Below are 22,855 nucleotides of genomic sequence, written 5' to 3'. Positions count from 1 at the left end.
TGTGCCGAAATAACTCAAGTGGATTATAGTGAATAACACGCGTCAGAATTCGTTCACAAAAAAATATTATAAGTTTTATCACACATTAAATCTGAAAACAGAACATGTATCAAGATACCTGGCTAGTGTTCCTGACCTCACATAGTGGGCAGGGAGGCACTTACTGTGTCTTCTATCCCCCTATATCTGTTTTCCAACATATTTTCTGTCTTTGTCGTTGGATGAGGTTATTTGGTTTTGTCCTGGCCCTGGCTGGATACCCCAGCTGGGAGTTAAACAGTCAAATGTGTAGTTAGAGTTTTGGGAGATGACATTTTTTTGTCTTGTAAATCATCTCTCTAATGCACTGTATTATGTTTTGTTTTCATATGATTTGTAAACATTTGTGAGTGGGGACATGTGCTTATGTCTGGATGAGACTTTTAGGTGATATCAAACCAAGTACTTTGAATCTACATCTTTTTACTATTTGAACCAATTCCCCCTTGTTTCACCTTTACTTGGCTGCTTTAATTGTCTTGTATTTTCTTCATTTTTACTGGCGCAAGCGCCGTAAAACCATTAAAAACAAAAACAAACAAAACATTTATTTCATTAAGATACAACAAAAGAAATAAAAATGTATTCAAATTCAATATATTTCAACGTGTTAAAGTAATGCGTTTTCTATCAATTGCTTTTTTAATTTTTTTTTATTTTGCACACACGTAATTTGCCATCCTTAAACTTAAAAACTTCTATTTTCATTTTGTTGACGTCATTCCAGTCGCTATTGTTCCAGTTTTCCGTTTCAAATGCGGGTCCAAAACATCCCATAATTCCACATTAGTATAAAGTGACCCATTTATTTCCTCATTATCGGCTGTATCTATCATTAACTTGATCAATATTTGCCTCATAAAAAATACTTTTTGTGTCAATAAATAAATAAGGGTTTTTATCAATTTTATGACACTGACACCTGACACACGTGTGTAGCTTTGGCAACGACGCACACAGAGATGCAATTACCTTGCGTGTTGTAATTGATGGCAATGTCAGCCACTCAGGGCTAAGGGCCTGAAATAGCATAGTCTAGTGGTTGCGGATGGATTAAATAATATATTTTTTTGGCCATGCGATAGGTAACACGTACCGACACGATTTCAAGTGACTTTGGAGCGCTTGTCCATGGCGTTGATGACGGAACAGTGCGATATCTTGCCGCCTTGTAAAGGAAGCCCAGCGGTGTTGAGCGCAGTTAGTGGCTTGTTGGGTGGGTTATCGTGACAACATTTAATACTTATGGCAAGTCACTGACCCCGGTGTTGCGTCATCGGGTAAGACGCAATGCTCATCATTAATTACTTCACTTAACTCGCGTGTGGATGTAGGCAGTCCTGGATGTTGTAAAAATGTAAATTCACAAAGGGTGAATTGTTCTCCATGAAATGAGAGAATTATTAAAAAAACAAAAACAAAAAAAAGATAGAAATGAGTGTGTTCCGGGTATAAACGAACTGTCGTGAAGCTCATTGGCCGTGACGCAGCCTCGTATTTATTCATTAATTTAATTTATTTATTTATTTTGACTCTTGTAACAATGATTGAATCTAGTTTTCTTTTTCTTTTTTCTTTCTGACACTGTCCTGTATATTATTTCAGTACTCTTAATATGTCACGTAGAAAAGAGCGCTTGGTCCTTAAGCATTCGACGGGTCGTATCCGGTGACTTTAGTAGTATGTAGTATCTATAAGCACCTCGACACGTCTGGAGGGATTCTTTTCAGCTCCGTCAACATCTCGAACGCTTATTATTTTATTGAAGCATCTACTATATTATTTTGATATTGTTAATTTTACGTGATGGTAATATTATTCCCTAATGCACATGCGTTCATTTTTAAATTATGAGGCACTGGGTTTATATTTTTTGTTTTATCTTTGCTTTGTTTTGTTTTGTTTTTTTGTTTTTGTTTTTTGTTTGTTTTGTTTTGTTTTTTGTTTTTTTTGTTTGTTGTTTGATTTTCTTGTTTGTGTTTTTGTTTTTGTTTTTCGGCTCACGGTTATCGGTTGATTTTAGAGGCAAAATATACTCTTATTTTAAATTTGCAAATCGAAAAGGAAACCTGGAATACTTATTTGACTAGTCATAATTAAATTATACAACTGGGGTAATTTTTTAAAGATAAGATATACTTTATTGATCCTGAATGGAAATTTTCAAAAGTATCTGCATTGCATGTCGATTTAATAACATGACTCATATTATAAGAATATAATTTTAAAAAGACATCCACTTCAAAGGCAATAGATTGCCGGGTATAGCAACGAGGGGTCACATGACCAGTATCCAGGTGAAAGCATCAATAATTAACTTAAATTTTCATATTCGTAGCTATGAAATAAATTTCCACCACCTGTTTCATCCCGCTTCGAGACACCGGGTCATAATTGTTCTAGAATTTCTACAGTCAGCAGAAGAGTATCACTTTAATCGGTGGTGAAAATATTTCATTGCCAGTCAGGCCAGAGATCGCGCGTATTTGCCAGGCTGCGGTTAATTCAATGTAAATATCACCACGCCCAGATACTTCCAAATAGAAATTTTAGACGGTTTTACGCAAGTGTTTTTTAAAAAGTTCAAATTAAACTTCTTTTAGGTAAAATTTAAAAAAAAAAATCAAAATACCGGATATTACGAAATACGTATTACCAACCGCGGCTCCCGATTGTTCAGTTTTCTTGAGCACTCACTCCACACGCAAAGGGACTGAATTCGGTGAAGTTCAAGACTTTTTCTAATCCCCCTGTCCTCTGTAATTGATTAGTTGGGTCTATTAGATCTGGCGGAAAGTACTTTACGATAGACTAGTTTGTAATCCAAAGGGTACAAGCAATTGGTATAGACCGTTTCACGTTGTAGAAACTGGGATAAACTCCTGCTCCAAGTGTGCCAAATGGCTCTGAAGGACAACTTATTTAACTACATGTCCTGGAGGGATTAGGTTGCTGGATCTGTTATATCTTTACGATAGACTAGCGCGTTATCCAAGGGGTAGTAAGCAATGGCTATAGGCCGTCTCACGTTATAGAAGCTGGGATAAACTCCGGCTCCAGGAGCCAAATGGTTCTGAAGGACAACTAACTTAACTCCATGTCCACTCTTTCCTCCCCCGTAAAAAAATGGAATAAATAACTGACCGTATTGTTGTGTTTCTGAAAGTATGCTGTGACAACCAACATTTTATAATATTATGACGTCAGCGTTATATCATTGTTCATATTATACAAATTACTTCTTTGCTTAAGCTTGAATTTTCCCCCTCTTCTTTCTTTCATTCTTTCTTCTTCTACTTCTCTTTTCTTTTCTTTTTTTTTTGTGTGTGAATGATATATTAAAGTGCCCGATATTGATATCTGGTATCACGGATTAAATGTTGCAAGTATTAGATATATCGCTTGAAAACCACAGCTGAGTTCCAAAAGATAACTAGGCATAAGCTTTGACTTACCTCTCTTATAAGAATTAACAAAATTAGCAATATTTAAACAAATTTGATTCTTTTTCTAGCCAAGTAACCCCGAAAACGACCTTATAGTTGAAAATTAAGGATTTTATGATGCTCCTCCTCCACCTCTTGTTCATCCTTCTCACTTTCTTCTTCTTCCGCCGCCTCTTCTTCCGCCGCCTCTTCCTCTTCCCCTCCTCCTCCTCCCTTCTCCTCCTCCCTTCTTCTCCTCCCTTCTTCTTCTTCTTCTTCTTCTTCTTCTTCTTCTTCTTCTTCTTCTTCTTCTTCTTCTTCTTCTTCTTCTTCTTCTTCTTCTTCTTCTATGAAACCTCGACGTTCTCTTAAGGGCAGTCAGTGGTTGTAGGCTATTTTTGACAACATATATGAGTCCTGACCCCTTTTTAAAAGAAACGTACGATTGTAGTAATAATATATTGATCTGATGTTATAGACCAAGGCCTTATTGTCACGTACAGTAGATTACCTTACATTCCCCGTGTATGGGATTTATGAATGTGTTTAATCATAAACAAATGAGGTCCAATTACCGTTACTACTACAATCAGGGCGACATTGCCGTGTTGTAAATCAATTTGATTTTTCGTCTGACGGAAAGTATTTTTCGATAGACTAGCGTATTATCCAAAGGATAGAAAGCAATTGCTATCGGTCGTTTCACTTTATAGATTTCGTCATCCGAGGTCACAGGTCCGAATTCCGCTCGCTGCTCGTTATCTAGCTTTGTTATTCGGAGGGGAGACCAAATTTCTGCCTGAAAGGCTGAAAAGTTGAATTGTGAATCATGCATTTACTAAATTTACGATGCCGGCTCTTCTTTCTTTCTTTCTTTCGACTGCGTTGTTATGGTTTTGGTTTCCCTGTCCAAGATAGACCATAAAGTCTGAGAAAAAAATATTTTCGTCAGTTTATTGTTACGGATTACCTTTCAAGATTTTTTAAGAATTCACGAGCCCTATACAGCATGGATCGTAGTGCGGATATCAAGGCCATAGATGTTAATTTTGATTATCTTCAAACATTTGTAGGTACATCATATCTATAATCAGTAGAGTTTGTATTACTTACGGCTATGTGGTCTTGTGGTATGACACTCGTAAGGACCTGGATTTGAGCCCCGCTCGGCGCATAGTTGAATCCTTGGAAAAGACTCTTTACCCACATTCTCTCACCGTACTCAGGTGTAAAATGGATACCTGGCTGTCAACAGCGTTGTCTCTGTCGGAAAAAAATGTAATATCGCCTAACAGGCGTTATGTCTTGTTCTACATGTTACGTGTTGCTGTTGGTCAGAGACCCTTTGTAAAGCGCTTTGAGCACATTTAGTGGATATTACGCTATATAATCGGTCTAATTGTTTTTGTTTTTTTTTTTTGGGTTTTTTTTTTTTGTTATGAACATAACGACCGAAAATATTTTCAGACTTTTTTTTTTTGGACAATAAATGCGCATTTACAGGCCTGATAGAAACTCGGATAAACTCCGGCTCCATGTCCCCAACGGCTCTGAACGACAACTTAGCTTACCTTTGCAAGGGATTTATGAATGTGTTTACTAGTCAACAAAGCTCCAATTACCTTTACTGCAATCAGGGCGACATTGCCATGTAATAAATAATCTTCATTTTACGTTTATATTGTGTTCACATCGTGTAGATAATCAAAGAAAATTTTCAAACGAGAGAGCTTCAAAGATTGACACCTCGGATGACGCATCATTTCAAAAGATATAATTTTCAGATAAGATATATAATTATTTTTTTTTAACTTGATCTTTTTGTAAAACACAATATCCACTAAACATGCTCAAAGCCCTTTACAAGGGGTCCCTAGCCAACAGCAACACTTAACGTGTAGAACGAGACATGACGACTGTCAGGCGATATTTCATCTTTTTCGACAGAGACAACGCTGTTAACGGCCAGGTACGTGTTTTACACCCGAGTACGGTGAGTAAAGAGCCTTTTTCAAGGGCGCATTAGTAGGAACCCACAATCCGAAGACGAGTGTCATAACACCAGGCCACATAGCCACACGAGATAATACAAAGTTTATTTGTCCATTTATGTATGTTGGCAACAGGTTTTGTCCTTAGCATTATCGAAAGAGAGTTACTAGTTTAATTTTCTCAAAATGTCATTTTAAAAAACAACATAACACCTTACCCCAAGCAAAAGCATGTAACCATACTTTAATTAATGTAACGACATGACCCCCCCCCCCCCCCCTTCCTGTTTCTTTTTATTCCATTCCTCTTCACCTCTCCTCCTCATTGTCCTCATCCTCTTACAGGTCCTCCTCTTCCCGTTCCTTTTCCTCTTCATCGCAACAGCAACTTCATCATCGTCATCATCATCATCATCATCATCATCATCATCATCATCATCATCATCATCATAATCATTATAGCCATCACCATCATCATAGCCATCGCCATCATCATGGTCATCATAATCATCATTATCATCATCATCATCATCATCATCATCATCATTATCATCATCATCAAAATCGTTACCATCATCATTAAATTATCAGTCCCGTCATCTTCATCATCATCATCATCATCATCATCATCATCATCATCCTCATCATCATATTCACCCGATTGTGTAACAAAAGATCAATTCGTTTAGTTATTAGTCTCTCTCTCTCTCTCTCTCTCTCTCTCTCTCTCTCTCTCTCTCTCTCTCTCTCTCTCTCTCCATATCTATCTACATAAGCAAATCATTGTAATAACATTTTACGTGCAATTTTTGCATCTAATTATTAACGGTCTCTGTGAGAACTGTTTGCATTTTATTCTCGTTTAAAATCAGTTTAATGTCCGTGTAATGGGAAGAGAAAGTTGTTAAACCATTTAATCACCTCATTATATCCAGGGGGCCGTTGACTCAACAGGCTTGTCGTGGATTTCGTCGATATATCGGTGTATACCAGGGTGCGTCGTGTTCTGGATGAGTAATCCCTAAAAAGGTCTCTCTGTCCATTTGTTTTTTTTTTTTTAAAAGGAAGAAAGAAAGAAAAGAAACGTTGTCCTTCAGATCCATTAGTCCCATTAGCCGGAGTTTATCCCGGCTTCTATAGCGTGAAACGGACAACGGCAATTATTTGCTACCCTTTAGATAGAACGCTAGTCAGGTCTAACAGACCCAGTTATCCAATCACCACTGAGTGGGCAAGGGAGAAGGGGGAGGGGGAGGGGGGTGTGTCAGACAAAAATATTGACTTTACCCAGGATGGATCTCGGTCCCTTTGTGCGTGAAGCGAGTGCTCTAGCAATTGAGCTATCAGGACCACCTGTCCATTAGGACTTTAGAATAAACTGTTTAGCTACCAGAGATGAATCTGTGACGATCCTCACGAGGTCCCAGGTTTGGAAGTTTTTGCCAAGATGAGACTCGTTTAAATCGATCGATATTTGAAGGACTAGTTTTCCGACTTAATGTTTAAACACGAGTATTGAGTACGACAGGTAGCTGGTTAATTACTAAGATTATTGTTATTGGACTTGCGAACAGGACCAAAATACGAATTTGAAGCTATGCCTTTATCATTTATTCGACTCGCATTAGAGAGTTCTTTATCTGTGACCCACCGCGTAAATAAGAAGAAAAAAACCCCACATGAACGAGCTTTTGTATAGAGGAATTTTCCACTAAACGTACTCAAAGCACTTTATAAGGGGTCCCAAGCCAACAGCATTACTTAACACGAGACGAGACGCTTGCTGGGCAAAACAATTTTTTTTTCATACATAAAAAGCGCTGTTAATGGCCAGGTACTTATTTTACACCTGAGTACGGTGAGAGAATATGAGTAAAGAGCCTTTTCCAATGACTCAACTATGCGCCGCTCAGAGCGGGACTCGAACCTTGGACCTTCCGATTCTAAGGAAGCTGTGGACTGATAAAGTAATGAACACAAATGAAAAAAGCAGCTTCGAAAATGAACACAATACAAATACCGAACGCGTCGGGCTCAAAACCCTTCTTCAGTCAATAACAACAAAAATAAGAACATTAATACACCACTTAAAATCTAGAGAGGCGGCAGAAAAGTATTTGCCGCTCGTCTTGTCGGCTAGTAGTGCTATCTTGAAATGTAAACAAATAGAACCGTTCGCTTGGTAACAAAAGCATTTCTGCGGTATAGAGCGGAATAATCTGACGTGGAATGATCTGGATAGAGAACTTAGAGTTTAAAGTAAAAATTAGGAAAGTTTTTTTTTAAACTTCCAAAAAATAAAACTGAAAACAAAAACAATAAAGACAGCAGATTATGAAAACGTTTCGGCTTTCCCATTTGACAAGAAAATACGATGACTGAAAAAACAAACAAACCCTAAAACAACCTAAAGACGAATGAGTCTTCGCGAAGTCCCAGCTTTGGGAGTTTTTGCCAAGTTGAAGGTCATTTAAGTTGATCGATATTTGAAGGATGGGTTTCTGGCTATTTTTTTTTTTTAATTCGAGTTTTTAATGAGTACGGCGGTTAACTGGTTAATTGGTTTTACAACAATTTTCATGCATGCTATTGCACCTTAAGCGGTCCCGATAGCTCAGTTGGTAGAGCATTCGCTTCATACGTAAAGGGACTGAGATCGATCCTGGTTTGCATTCGAGATTTTTTCAAACTCCCCTGTCCACACATCAGTGATTGGGTAGCTGGCTCTGTTTGATCTGATGGAAAGTATTTTACCAAAGGGTAACAAGCAATAATAATTGCTATTGTCCGTTTCACGCTATAGAAACCGGGATAAACTCCGGCTCTGTGGGCCGAATGGCTCTGAAGGCTTTTTAAAAAATTGCATCTTGCTAAACTTTATCACACAAACTGCAGTTTCTTCTGATCGAGACCAAGGAGTTTTGCAGAAATTTAAGTTTTCACCTTTTATCCACAAGTTGAGTTTTGCAGAAATTTAAGTTTTCACTTTTTATCCACAATCAGTTACAATAGATGGTAGAAGGGGTGGGGAATGGTTTGGGAGGGGGGGGGGGGGGGGGGGGGGGGAGATATGTGAAAAAGTTGGTTGTCTCATGTTTCAGTTCACACGTTCCTTACTTAACCTCTTGAAGGGATATCGGGTGGAGGCGAGCTTATGGAAACAAGCAAACACTACGAAGCGCTTATTTAAATTTTTAACAATGACGACATGTTCTTGAATGAGTCACGTTGTGATCTATTTGGGTGGAGACTTATTATGGTGACAACTTTCAATTTGTATTTTTATGTTAATGTGTGTGTGTGTGTGTGTATATATATATTATATATATATATATATATATATATATATATATATATATATATATATATATATATATATATATTATTTTTTTTTTTATTTATTTATTTATTTATTTATTTTTTATTATTTATATGATATATAGGGCCGGCTCCGTGTGCAATCTCTATTCTCGATCAATGTGGAAAACATTGAGTCCGAGCGCATTCAAAATTGGTTGGGTCTGTTATGTCTGGCAGAAAGTACTATGCTTTAGACTCGCGTCCTATCCAGAGGAGTGTATACAATGTTTATATCTGGTTAACGCAACAGAAACGGGCATAACAATCCAGCTTCATGGGCCTTTTGGCTTTGACGGCTCATTAAAATATCTTATTGTTAATGTCCTTTATTCTCTCTCAAATGAAATCACGTCTGTCTTGTTCTGTCAATCAAAGCAATTGATGTGAACAACAATAAACATACAATGGTCCATTGGAGTAAGCATAATGTGTTTGTTATGGCAAATTGAACGCTGATGTCTGTTCTCAATATATCATGACCTCTGACATCGAATTGTATGATGTATTGTTATTTGTTTCTGTGTTGACTGGTTGTCGATTATAAAATATAATATTATTAAGGTTACGGTTTCTCTGAATGCGTGATTGCAACATAGAAATCTCTCTCTCTCTCTCTCTCTCTCTCTCTCTCTCTCTCTCTCTCTCTCTCTCTCTCTCTCTCTGCATATGAATTTGCGTGCGTCTGTCTGTCTATCTATCTTTCTATCTATCTATCTGTTTATCTATCTATCTATCTATCTATCTATCTATATATCTATCTATCTATTCGTCTAACAAAATATCTATCTATATATCTATCCGTCTATCAATATATATATATATATATATATATATATATATATATATATATATATATATATATATATATATATATATATCTCAATATCTTGTCTCTCCGTTTTGTCTTTATCGATCGATCTATCTATCTGTCTATCTGTTGATTGATCTCTTACCCTTGCCTCATCGGTTCCAAGAATTATCTTTCGGACTGATCGCATTCTATATAATTCAGTTTACGAATGCAAGATCGAAAGGGACAAAGAAAGGTGTGATATTTAATTATGATTTTGTGTCTATATCTACACGGCTGCAGTGCTGTGCATATATTACTAAATTATAATTGAAATTCTAATTCTTTACACACACACCCCTCCCCCCGCTTCCATGACTCCAAATAATGTCACGCCTCTCTCTGTGTCAGTGAACCAACAACGCCTCAAAACGATATTATATCGGAATGATACTGTTGCTAAAAGTTACAGTCATTGTCAATAATCTCATACTTGGATTTAGATAAGGGGGGGGGGGGGGGGATCCGATAGAGCAGTTGGTAGAGCACTTTTTTAACAGACAAAGGGACCGAGATTGATCCCGGGGGAAGTCGAGATTGATTTCTGTACCCCCCCCCCCCCCCCCCCCCCCACAGTCCGATCAGCACTGATTGGGTTGACGGATCTATTTGATCTTGCGGAAAGTACTTTGCGATAGACTAGGGTCCTATCCAAAGGGTTTCACAGCAATTGCTATTGTTCATTTCACGCCATAAAACCGAGATAAAACTCCGAATCCATGGGCCTAGTTGCTCTGAATGACTGACTTTGTTGTTGGTGTTGTTGTTGTTGTTGTTGTTGTTGTTATTGTTGATGATGATAATGATGATGGGCTAAGTGCGGCTATGTGGTCTTGTGGTATGACGCTTTCGGATCGAAAGGTCCTGGGTTCGAGCCTCGCTCGGCGCATAATTAAATCTTTGGAAAAGGCTCTCTACTCACATTCTGTTAAGGTACACATGTGTAAAATGAGTACCTGGCCGTTAACATGTCGGAAAAAACAATTGTAATATCTCCTAATAGGCGTTATGTTTCGTTCTACATGTTACTTGTTGCTTTTGGTCAGGGACTCCCCCTGTAAAGCGCTTTGAGCACTTTTAGTGTATATTGCGCTAGATAAAAGCTCAATTTTTTAACTATTGGATACAACTCGTGAGTTGTTTTCTTTTCGTGGTCTGGCCTCGTATTTTTGATGTAATTTTTTTGGTGAGTATCAGGCTATAAGTTTACGAAGGCAATGCTTTAACACGTTGTGTCACACATGAAATAATGAGGATTGTGTTATTGTGTGATATTCCGACTTCACGTGACACGTAATAATATTATAAATCAGCACATATGATGAAAGGAAATAAAATACCAAGGTCTGTTTGAATAAAAATGAACGACATCTCTTTGAGATCGTGCAACGGCTTGTAAATGTTGCAGTAGAGCTTTTAATTTTTTTTTACTAATGTCATTCTAACGGCTCTACTTTTTAAGCCCATTTAATGGCTTTTTAGACCTTTATGAGTAACCGAGTTAAATGTCACCGTGTGAATTAAACGTTATTTTCAGACGGGACGATGGTTTTGAGTATCTAGTCGCGCTAATTTAAAAAAAAATAATTTCTGGAAGTTTTGGATGACATTTTTTTTCGCTCATGTCAGACGATGTGTGTAATTCGTAACAACACTCACTGCGTACCGACAAAACATGAAATTGGCCATTTTATGGAATGATATAATATTAATGAATACAGCTGTACTCTGGAAAAACGCGTCTTAAACATTTTGATTGGAAAACTCGTCCTTCAAATATCGATCGATTAGTATGATCCTTACCTTGGTATAAAAAAAAAAAAAAAAAAAAAAAAACCCCAAAAAACAACTCTCATATTGCCTAAGTGAGGGATATTTTAAAAGGACGAGCTTTCTGGCCAAAATTTAAAATACTTTTTCCCCCCAGAGTATGGGAGAATAATATGTCTTGTAATACCAAAAAACAAGATATTGATGGGAAAACTTTTGATGAGGTATAACTCTTAAAACTTCTCTTATCACACTTCTTCCATCCACTTCTTCCTCCTTCTCCTCCTCCTCTTCCTCGTCTATAACACTCAACAATAACAACAACACGTGTATATTATTCGTAGATATTTTGGGATCTTTAACACGTGACACACACAACACACACACACACACACACACACACACACACACACACACACACACAATTGAGATGAGTTGATACTTGGAAATAAGGAAGGCGTTGCAGGCGAGGTGGTGAAGTATAATACTTTCACCCTTTATCACTTTGCCTGCTGCCTGGTGTGTCATCTCTTGACAACATGATTGGTGTCAGGAAATGAGCCATGAGCAATCCACTCTAGTCTCCTCCTTGTGTCTTTTGTATATTATGTCAATGATAGTAATATAATAATATTGATGATGATGATGATAATAATAATAATAATAATAATAATAATAATAATAATAATAATAATATAATAATAATAATAATAATAATAATAATAATGATAATAATAATAATAATAATAATAATAATAATAATAATAATAATAATAATAATAATAATAATAATAATAATAATAATAACAATAATAATAATATTCATTATTATTATTATTATTATTATTATTATTATTATTATTATTATTATTATTATTATTATTATTATTATTATTATGATAACAGTAATAAAAACGATGATTATCACGATGGTAGTTGCAGTAGTAGTAGTAGTAGTAGTAGTAGTAGTAGTAGTAGTAGTAGTAGTAGTAGTAGTAGTGGGAGTAGTAGTAGTAGTAGTAGTAATAGTAGTAGTAGTTGACGTTGTTGTTGTAGTAGTTGACGTTGTTGTTGTAGTGGTAGTAGCAGAAGCAGCAATTGCCGTTGCCCGTTTCACACTATATAAACCGGAATAAACCCAGTTTCATGAGCCTGTTGACTCTAAAAGATTACTTTGGCAACTTTACTGTTTAGTCTTCTGCTCATCTATTGTTATTTATTCGTCCCGTGCAGTTTTCCTCGTTTTCCAGTCTGTTATCCATTAGTATCTCAAGAATCAACATTCGCTCCCCTCTCCTCATGACCCCATTAAAATAAAAACCACATGCAATGGCAGAAAGAAATTAATGTCATCATGCCCCGTAGCCTATAAGAAGAAAAGAAGAATTTTAAAAAAAAGGGTTTGGGGAGGGGGGGGGGGGGGGGGGGGGTGTTGATGATTGTTTTAACTTCATTCTATAATGTATATTATGATATGCTCAAACAAATGTTGTTAAGCCTCGCATTCGTTTTAAAAAATTTTCATGTTCATCATCATCCGTATTCTTGTTCACTTTTTGTCATTGAAGAGGTAGGGAGGGAAGACTGGGAATGATAAAGTGAGGGAATAAGGGGGTCTTCCTGTCCTTCGTCGGTCTGTTTTTGTTTATTTTTCTTTTATTAATATTATTATGTTCACGTTCTTTGCCCTTCTATGTTTAGAGGAGAAGAAATATAGAGCTCAAGTGTGAAAGAATACGAATTCCCGGCACTTATCAAGTCGCCTGTTCTCATGACTGTGTTGAGTACACTTGAGTTAGCGAAGAAGATGTGAATTAATCATTAACCGTCTAGAAAATAGCATTAAATGTACGGCCTTACTCTGACAAAACATGTATTTATGATTTTGGCCTCACAACTCGACCTTCAAATATCGTTCGATTGGACCTCTCCTCATGATAATATTGAATGGCGAACACAGAATTACGTTTCTTATATCCTAAAACAGATTTGAATATTTCGTATAGGTTTTTAATTTATATCCCGTTTCATTATGAATAGCACGACTAGGTTAATACGTGGCCTCCCTAATAAGGTAAACTTGACGGGTTTTTAAAAATAAAGTATAGCGCAAAATCCACTAAATGCGCTCAAAGCGCTTTACAAGGGGTCCTAAACCAACGACAACACTGGACATTTAAGACATGTCATGACGGCTGTTTGTTTTGGGTTTTTTTGTTGTTGTTGTTGGCTATTATTGTCGTGTATAATTTGTTAAAAGTAACTGCTTTTTAAGCGGACATGAACTGTATTCTTATTCTTTTTACATACTACTACATTGTATGCTGTCGGGATTAAGGTCAATTTGTGCACAATCATTACGTATATATATATACAAAAAGATTTTGATAAAGAAATTTTTTGGACGGTAGTTTTTTACAATATATCTATAGTAAACCTCTTTTATTCAAAGATAATTCGTTTTCAACGTTTATGAGGGTTTGACATGAATTCCACTATTTTGTGTGAATGAAACTTTGCTCGGAATTTTTTTAATTTTTAAAATTTTTACTTTTCAGTGAAAGAAAGTGAATAGTCTATATGAGTCCATCTTATATCCCAGGCTTGTTTGCTTCAATGTTGACGAAGAAAATGGGGGTCCCTATAGCTCAGTTGGTAGATCACTCGCTTCGCACGCAAAGGGACCAAATTCGATCCCGGGTGCAGTCAATAGTTGTTTTTTTTCTGACACCGTCCACCCAGCAGTGAATGGGTAGCTGAGTCTGTTAGATTTGACGGGAAGAACTTTGCGATAGACTAGTGTCATATGCAGAGGATAGCAAGCAAGTGCTATTGTCCGTTTCACGCTATAGAAACCGGGATAAATTCGGGTCTAATGGCTCCGAAGGACTACTTTTTTGTTTAACGATGAAACTAGTGGATAGATAACACTTTATCATAGGTTGTCGGCTTTTAATCTACTTGGTTTTTCTCTGATCCTGTGACGGATACGACGATCGTCACGAGTATTATTACGAATTGCACTTTCGAGCACGCTTTCTTCGAATACAGTTTTCTCGAACTCTTTCGAATGTCTCAATGTTTTTCATTTTTTGTACACGGTTTCCTCTCGAACTACGGTTTTCTCGAACTTTTTTTCTCTCTCATGCCCAATGAATTCGAGGAAACCGTGCTCGTGTGTATAGCAATGTACGAGAAAGTGTAACATTGCGATATTGTTTGAAGCTTTCTCTTTGAGTGTAAAAAATGTTCTCAAGCATGGATAACATTCTGTCACAACTTGTACTCACACCTTAGTACGTACTTGATCTTCGTATGGTACTTGGTCTCTCTCTCTCCCCCCCCCCCCCCCTCCCAACTGTTTTTTTTTTTTTGTTTGGCGCGCTCGTAAAAGGTTTCCGTTTTTATAAGGAAATAGATTTTTTTTTTCTAGACGAAGTATTTCGACAGAGCGATTTAGTTGGGAAAAGTGGATTTATTGTAAAAAATTATATTAAATTTGGATTAAGTTAATGTTTTATTGGGACAAATGAATTCACGATCACTCGTAGTTTGTTTTGTGCCATAATCTAAAATTTCACATTTCTGATCATTTTAACTCTATATTCGTTTGTTGGTGATTGGTTCATCCCGTCGTGTACCTATTTGCAGGTCTGATAACCCAAATTGTTATGGTATCATTGTTGTAATGGAAATACTTTCAAACCAACGCAAATATTGCCTATTACAACAGTGTCAAATCAGGCCCATAAATTGTTCACCTAGGTTCATCCCGATAATTTAGTTCCGGCTTCAGGCAGTTGGTCGCGTCTATGGTTCTGAGGGTCACGAATCACCAAGCGAAATCAAGTAAAGCAGCAGCTGTTGGTGACTATCATCCTAGGATTTTTTAAGGAATATTATTGAAGATTTACATATCCTTGGTTTGAAATGAAAGCTCTCTATAAACACATTAATAATTAATTAAATTGCATTGCTTAATTCTAAATCATGTCGACTTATTGTCTTAGTCTGAAATATAATTCTGCCGTATTCTGGGAAAAACTAAACACGTATTTAGAATTTCAAATATCGAACAATTAAAACGATCATATTCTTGGGGAGGGGGGGGGGGGGTACAAAAAAATTAAAAACAAGAATTCTTAAAACCTTTTACACCCAGTCCCAGTTTGAGAGGGTTCTTTTTGTGTGTGTTGTTTGTATTATGTTTTTTTTTTGTTTGTTTGTTTGTTTTTATTGTTGTTTTTTTGATTGTTGTTTTTTTTTAATTTGTTTTTTTTTTTTTTTGATTTTGTTTTTGTTTTTGTTGTTTATTTTTCTTTTCCCCAAGATGAAGGTTATTTTTGTCGATTGATATTTGAAGGACGAATTTTGTGGACAAAATTTTAAATATGTTTTTGTTTTCTTCTTCAGAGTAAGGCAAAATTATGATTGTCACGTTGGAGAACGACATGTTCAAATTTTGTCTCGGCAACGACTTAATTACAACAACCCTGTTTACGCTGTCGATTTCAACAATTTTCGCACGATCAGATAATACAATTTGATGGCGGAAAATATCTCTCTCTCTCTCTCTCTCTCTCTCTCTCTCTCTCTCTCTCTCTCTCTCTCTCTCTCTCTCTCTCTCTGACCGCCTTCCTACCCCCCATCTCTCTCTCTCTCTAACTCGATGAATAACGAAAACCGTGAGAATATTTCTGCGGCTCTGAATAGCAATCTTCGTGTGTTTGTGTGTGTTTGTGTTTGTGCGCTTGTTTGCATGCATATGTGTGTAGGTCTTTATATTATGTCCAAACACACACACACACAAATAATATATATATATATATATATATATATATATATATATATATATATATATATATATATATATCTAAAAGAGAGAGAGAGAGAGAGAGAGAGAGAGAGAGAGAGAGAGAGAGAGAGAGAGAGAATCCAAAACTTTCTTTTTTATTTAAAATTGTACACATACTACAGTAATATCGGCTATTCTCAATCAGTGTTGGATATAAAAACATCTAATGTTTTAAATTTTGTTTCAAATTGCACTGAACGCCCCAACAGTCATTACCATTTGATCAACTCTTAAAGCACATTATAAAGCTACTCTTACTAAAATAAATGGCTTCTAAAAAGAAATAAACATTCTTTTGGTCAGCACGTCAGAATACGTAGTTTCGTTCCTTGAGCTTCGGTGATGTTTAAATGTTTTACCATTATTTTTCTTTGTTTTTATGCCAAAACACATTTCTTTTAGCTTGACTAAGTGTTGTAATGATAAGAATGTTGTCAAATTTGTAGAAATTACCTTTTTTCTTTTTCTTTCCTTCTTTCTTTCTATATCCACGGGCTGCAAACAATTGGGTGTTTTGTTTGTCTTTTGGAACATGAAACAGATGGATACAGGCCTGCATCAAGGATGAAATCCCACCGACCACCGAGTTGGAAGAAGGCCTTCGAAATGGGGTCATTCTTGCCAAGCTCGGGCACTTCTTTGCCCCAACTGTCGCCCCGATTAAAAAGATCTACGACAAAGATCAGTCACGTTACACGGTAAGCAAACATTCCAATGCTATGTGGTCGGGGGCTTAAAAATTAAAATGAAATAAAAATGAAATTATAACTGCATTGATTTTTTTTAAAAGTCTATAAAAGTTAAATATGTAAGGGGGCTCATATAGTTCAGTTGGTAGAGCACTCCCTTCACATGCAAAATGATCGAGATCGATCCCAGGTGAAGGCGAGATTTTGTTCCGGACCCCCCCCCCCCCACCCCTCCCCTGTCCACTTACGTAGCAGTGGTTGGGTAGCTGGGTCTGTTAAATCTGACTGGGGTAAGCTCCGCTTTAATTGGCCTAATGGCTCTGAAGCACAATAAATATGAAAGTAACAATTTGTCCTAAGAGATTGTGGGTGAGTTTGAAAACAAGAGAGATACTGGGTGGGGTTCCTGACCTCCCATAGTGGGCAGGGGGGGGGGGGGTACATACTGTGTCTTTTATCCCCTTATATCTGTTTTCCAACATGCTTTCTGCCTTTGTCTTGGAATGGGATTACTTGGTTTTGTCCTGGCCCTGGCCGGAGTCCTAGCTGGGATGGAAACAGTCAAATGCATAGTTATTGTTTTGGGAGATGATATTTTTTTCCTTGTAAATCATCTTTCTGTTATGTATTATTTTATTTGTTATTTTGAATATATAATGTAAGCATTTGAGTGTATTCCTCTTTGTTGGATTTTGTGTTTGTGTCCGGATGAGACATAGGTGATCTCAAACTAAGTACATTGGCGGTGTGATCTTGGAATCTACAGCTGATCCCTATTTATTCCCAGTTCCTCTATGTCTTACTTTTTCTTGGGTGCTTTAATTGTAATTCAAGAACTTTTTACTATCCCATCATCTTCATATTTACTGGCGCTGATACAACCTAAATGTGTTGCAAGCGCCGTAAAACCCTTAAAAACAAAAACAAAAACAAAACAAGAGAGATAGATAGGTTGACTTTAAACAAAGTTGACTTTATCTGCCACTAGAGAACTGAATCTTTGAGACCAACTAGAGGTGTTGACCTAAGCAAAAGTTTAGTTTTAGAGTGTTAACCTATTGCTGATTCCACTGCATGTGCATATGAGAACGAGCAGAAGTGCTTGATTTAATGTAGCAAATATTAAATTACTCTTAAGGTAATTTCCCATTTCTACTACTACTCCCACCGCCACCACCACCACCACCACCACCACTACTACTACTACTACTACTACTACTACTACTACTGCTGCTGCTGCTGCTGCTGCTGCTGATGATGATGATGATGATGATGATGATGATGATGATGATGATTCAATACTTAATACTGCCTTTGTTCTTTTATTTATTTAATTATTTAATTGTAATTCATTTTCTAATTCTTTTTTTTTTCTGTATCAGAGTCGAGGTCTCCATTTTCGACACACAGATAACATCATGCATTGGATCCGGGCCATGCAAGAAATAGGACTGCCCTCGGTAAAAACCTATTATAATATACTGATAAGTTAATCATTTATGATAAGTTAATTGATTAAATTATCAAATACTTCTACTGTGTAGATCAAATCAGATTCTTGATGTTACATAGTAACAAATAAAAGAATAAATTTATAATGAAATAATTTTAAACAGCCACAACCACCAACCCAACAAAAATCTCTTGAATCAGGTTTTTGACAGAACAGAAATAAAATAAAAAATCAAGAAAAAAAACAATCTCAGGCGAGGAAGGCTGATATTTTTTAATATTTAATTATTTTATTTATTTATTTTTTTTCTGAGGATATTTTCTTTTTTCTTTTTCTGCTTTGTCTGAAACTGTCATAATGTCCATACCTTTTTAGATTTTAAACTTGAACCTGTGCCTCTCCCCATTCCCCCCCCCCCCCCCATTTTATTGAAAGAAAAAAGATTTAGGTTCGAGAGCGGAACACAACTTTTGACTTCAAAATGTCCAATTTACAAATTTTAATTTCTAACTTGTTTTTCTTTAGATATTCTACCCAGAAACCACAGACATCTATGATCGAAAGAATATGCCGAGGGCTGTATATTGTGTTCATGCTCTGAGGTTTGGGTTTTTAACTTGATTGTATTGATTTTTTAAACCTTTTATTATTATATATTTTTAAAAATTTATTAATGAATCTCTTAAAACCCACGAAGCCCAAATTTGTAACATTATAAGGATCTTAACAATAATATGTTAAAACGTTGTGATGAGTGCTGATTTATTCATTTTCTGTCAGGTTTAGTTTAAACCAAATATTCAAGATAATCCTTGATTCTTTAAGGGATCACAAACCCACTTGAGAATGAAAATGCAGTTGTCCTTATGCAACAATGTATAAAGAAAAAAGGCTGGTACCAGATGGCAAGACGTGCCAATTACTTTTCTGCCATCTGTCTGGATTTTAAGAGATGTTTATTAATGTTTTTATTGTTTTTGAAATTGGCAGAAGAAGGGTTTTGAGCCCCAGTTTTTCTGTTTGGTATTGTGTTGCTTTTAGAAGCCAATTATTCCTTTTTGTTTATTATTTTTTTATACAGTCGACAGCTTCTAGTAGCTTAGTATTACTTTAACTTTTGTTGGAATCTGTGTAGTTTTATACATTTTTGCATACAATTATGCAGCTATCTAATTCACATGAGGGACATTGAACCAATTTGTTCAAATTACATAAACGTTGAATGAGATAGAGTTAAGGATTAATTGACTGAGTTGTATCGCATTGCAGTTTAGGTTGTATTACAGTTTAGGTATTAATCATGTCAGGATATGATTTATAGATTATAATTGATTCCCTTTGTTTATATATTATTTATATAATGATTTAAAAATAGTCTCGACACAGTACATGGTAATGAGGGATTTTACATACCATTGTATGTGCTAAAACTATGATCCATCCCAAAACCACTCGTTGTTTTATGAAATGCAAACAAAATATATATAAATTACATACTAAAAACATAACATACATGTTTTATATATTTTATAAATCGTTAAAATCACCAAATGTCACCTACGATAGTAGGTGAAATCAACGACAAAATATACTTGAGTGTTAGTTGGCGAGATGTCAAAATTTTAATGTTGGACTTGTAATTATAAATGCTGCTGACCCCACCAGTGGGAACCTGTGCATTTTTAATTTTTGAATTGCAAATGATCAGATGAGGCCAGTGATATTTGTAATTTAATCACTTAAATGGCCAATAACCAAATCAATGGCCTTAGTGTAAAGCGTTTAGATAATGTCAAATTCACAGGGTTGATTCCCAATGGAGGTACCAGGAATTTAGTAGATTAATCTTTTAAAAATAAAACACATTCTTATGGCAAGATGGATTTTTAATTTTAGGCACCACCCTCATTATTATCGATATCATCATCACCATTTTCATCATCATCATCATCATCATCATCATCATCATCATCATCATAATTTACAGTATAAAACTATATTGCCATTCATTTTTTATCCACTATGCAGTTTTTATTGCTGTATAGGGCATAAAGGATTTACTGTATTTTATTTATGTTTTTATTTTTTCAGTCTATTTCTCTTTAATTTGGGACTGGCTCCACAAATTCAGGATTTGTATGGAAAGATTGAATTCACTGGTAAGTCCTCATATTTATGTGCTATATTATTATTTCATGGTATGGCAGTAACCTGATTATAGTATTGTTCTAATTAACAGACACACACACACACACACACACACACACACAACACCCATCCATACACACACCCACACAAACATACACACACACGAGGTTACAATCTTGTACATAACACACAAACAGTAGTGAACACACATTTGCACAGAGGCAAGCTTGGGCTCAACCACAGTCAGAGAGAGAGAGAGAGAGAGAAAGAGAGTATTTTTTATTGATGAATGCCATTTTACATCTTTCATTTTTGCTTATTTTCTTATAACCCAGAGGAAGAAATTAGCAACATGAGAAAAGAATTAGACAAATACGGAATCCAAATGCCAGCCTTCAGTAAGATAGGAGGAATCCTAGCAAATGAGGTGAGCTATAGTGTTGAACCAGTATGAGTCCTGATAGCTTAGTTGGTAGAGCACTCGCTTCACACACATAGAGACTGAGATATCCTTTGTGAAGCTGAGATTTTTTTCTGACCCCCCCCCCCCCCCTGCCCCCTGATTGGGTATCTGGGTATGTAAGGTTGGGCGGAATGTATATCGCGATAGACTAGTGTCCTATCCTAAGAGTGACAAGCAATTTGCTTTTTCCATTTCACACTATAGAAACTGGGATAAACTCCGGCTTCATGGGCCTGCTGGCTCTTATGGACAACTTAGTCCAATCAGTCCTATACAAAGTTTTATATATAAAAGTTTTAGGTGTGGGTGGGGGGATTATAATTACCCTTAAGTACAATGCTACCACTCAGGAATGAAGATATACAGCAAACAACACTTCTTTGATGGTCAAGAGAGTCATAAAATCATATTACTGATACATTTACTTTTATGTAAAATATCAAAGAGAATGACACTATTGAATCCTAAAAGACTGTTCTGCTCTTCAAACATTTTGGGCCACCAGATTTGAGTCCATTTCCTATATTTGTACACCAGTCTTTGAACCAACAATATTAGTAATGATGGATCTGAGACTTAGACAATGCCTTCTCACCAGGGTCTCGATTACTTGTATCATATATTTCAGGTTTTCTTTTTGTGAACAAAAGAAGTTTAAATATGTTGAAATTTGACTTTCAAAATTGGATACACATTTATGTTGGTCATTGATCTGTTCACTGTTGTTATTGGCGCAGACATATACCAATTATTATGCTTGAAAACTACATTGAGAAGACTAAAAAGTGTCTTTATTGTGTGTAAACTGCAAGTGAATCGAATGAACACTTATGAGTTATGACAGTTTTTTTTGTTTCTTTACAGATGTCTCTTGTAGCTGTTGTCTTTTCTTTGTAATTAGTCCTGTCTTTGATTCAGTTGTAAGTTTAAATAGTGAAAAATTAACACCTTAAATAGTCAAGATCTATAACTATTAATTTAAATCCTGGTTATTTATTTTCATCATGTCATATGTTGTCTATATAAGAGTATATAATATCTAAATTTCCAGAATGAGGAGCTTATGTAGTGCTGTAACAAATCTTACAACAGGATGGTATAGTGCAGATCTTTTTAAAGAGCATTTTTCTGTATAAATTCATATTCAGTTTCTAAATTCGTCTTTTTTTCTCTTCACAGATGACAGTGGATGATGCTGCATGTGAGTGAATTTGCTTGCATTGAAATACCAGAAAAATCAAATCCTTTTAAAATCAGTTCTATTCAAATTTAAAAAAAAAACAATTTATCTTAGAAATGTACTTATTTATTTTGTTCTCTCTCTTCTATTGTTGTGTCTAAGAGATATGAGAAGCAATACTTAAAGAATGTGATAGCTCTCTTAACATCGTACTATCTGAATCTTATTTAAAATTATCTGTTTTTTCAGTACATGCGGCTATAATAGCCATCAACGAAGCCATAGACCAAGGGGATGCTGAGAGCACAATGACCACTCTACAGAATCCTTCAGCATTGCTGAATAACCTTAACACTGAAAATGCAGATGAATACCAGACTACGTTGAGTAATGCTAAAAATGTCAAGGCCGAAAATGCAAGAAACAAAGTAAGAAATCTCAATATAAATTGAAAATTTCTAATCATACAGCATTTCTAATTATTCAGTGATTGGTTGATTCCAAACCACCTTAGTCTTTTCCTTTTTTTTTAATTCACAGTTTCAAAAAAGACTATATATGCTTGAAGAGGAAAAGAAATAATAAAAACCCACAAGATAATTTTTATTTACAAAGAAAGAAACATCCTACAA

At 35.8% G+C, this 22,855-nt stretch overlaps 1 protein-coding gene across 4 annotated transcripts in view; it reads left to right on the top strand.

Annotated features, from left to right (window-relative positions):
- The window catches only part of LOC144965849 (ras GTPase-activating-like protein IQGAP1), an 88,611-nt gene that overhangs the window by 27,542 nt on the left and 38,214 nt on the right, over positions 1–22,855 (top strand). For all 4 annotated transcript variants that reach the window (XR_013644114.1, XR_013644113.1, XM_078901633.1 and 1 more), the window contains exons 3-9: positions 16,832–16,988; positions 18,362–18,439; positions 18,958–19,034; positions 20,524–20,591; positions 20,916–21,007; positions 22,223–22,244; positions 22,473–22,651. Coding sequence is in view for 2 of the 4 variants with exons in the window: in XM_078901633.1 (XP_078757759.1) it covers positions 16,832–16,988; positions 18,362–18,439; positions 18,958–19,034; positions 20,524–20,591; positions 20,916–21,007; positions 22,223–22,244; positions 22,473–22,651 (673 nt within the window). In the remaining 2 variants the exon portion in view is untranslated. The remainder of the gene's footprint in view (positions 1–16,831; positions 16,989–18,361; positions 18,440–18,957; positions 19,035–20,523; positions 20,592–20,915; positions 21,008–22,222; positions 22,245–22,472; positions 22,652–22,855) is intronic.

This window comes from Berghia stephanieae, chromosome 2 (genome assembly GCF_034508935.2).
Source record: "Berghia stephanieae isolate SIO BIC M18660-M18661 chromosome 2, UCSD_Bste_1.3, whole genome shotgun sequence".
Classification (NCBI taxonomy): Eukaryota; Metazoa; Mollusca; class Gastropoda; order Nudibranchia; family Aeolidiidae; genus Berghia; species Berghia stephanieae.
The sequence above is the reverse complement of the archived record's forward strand: the minus strand, read 5'-3'. Positions and strand labels throughout refer to the sequence as shown.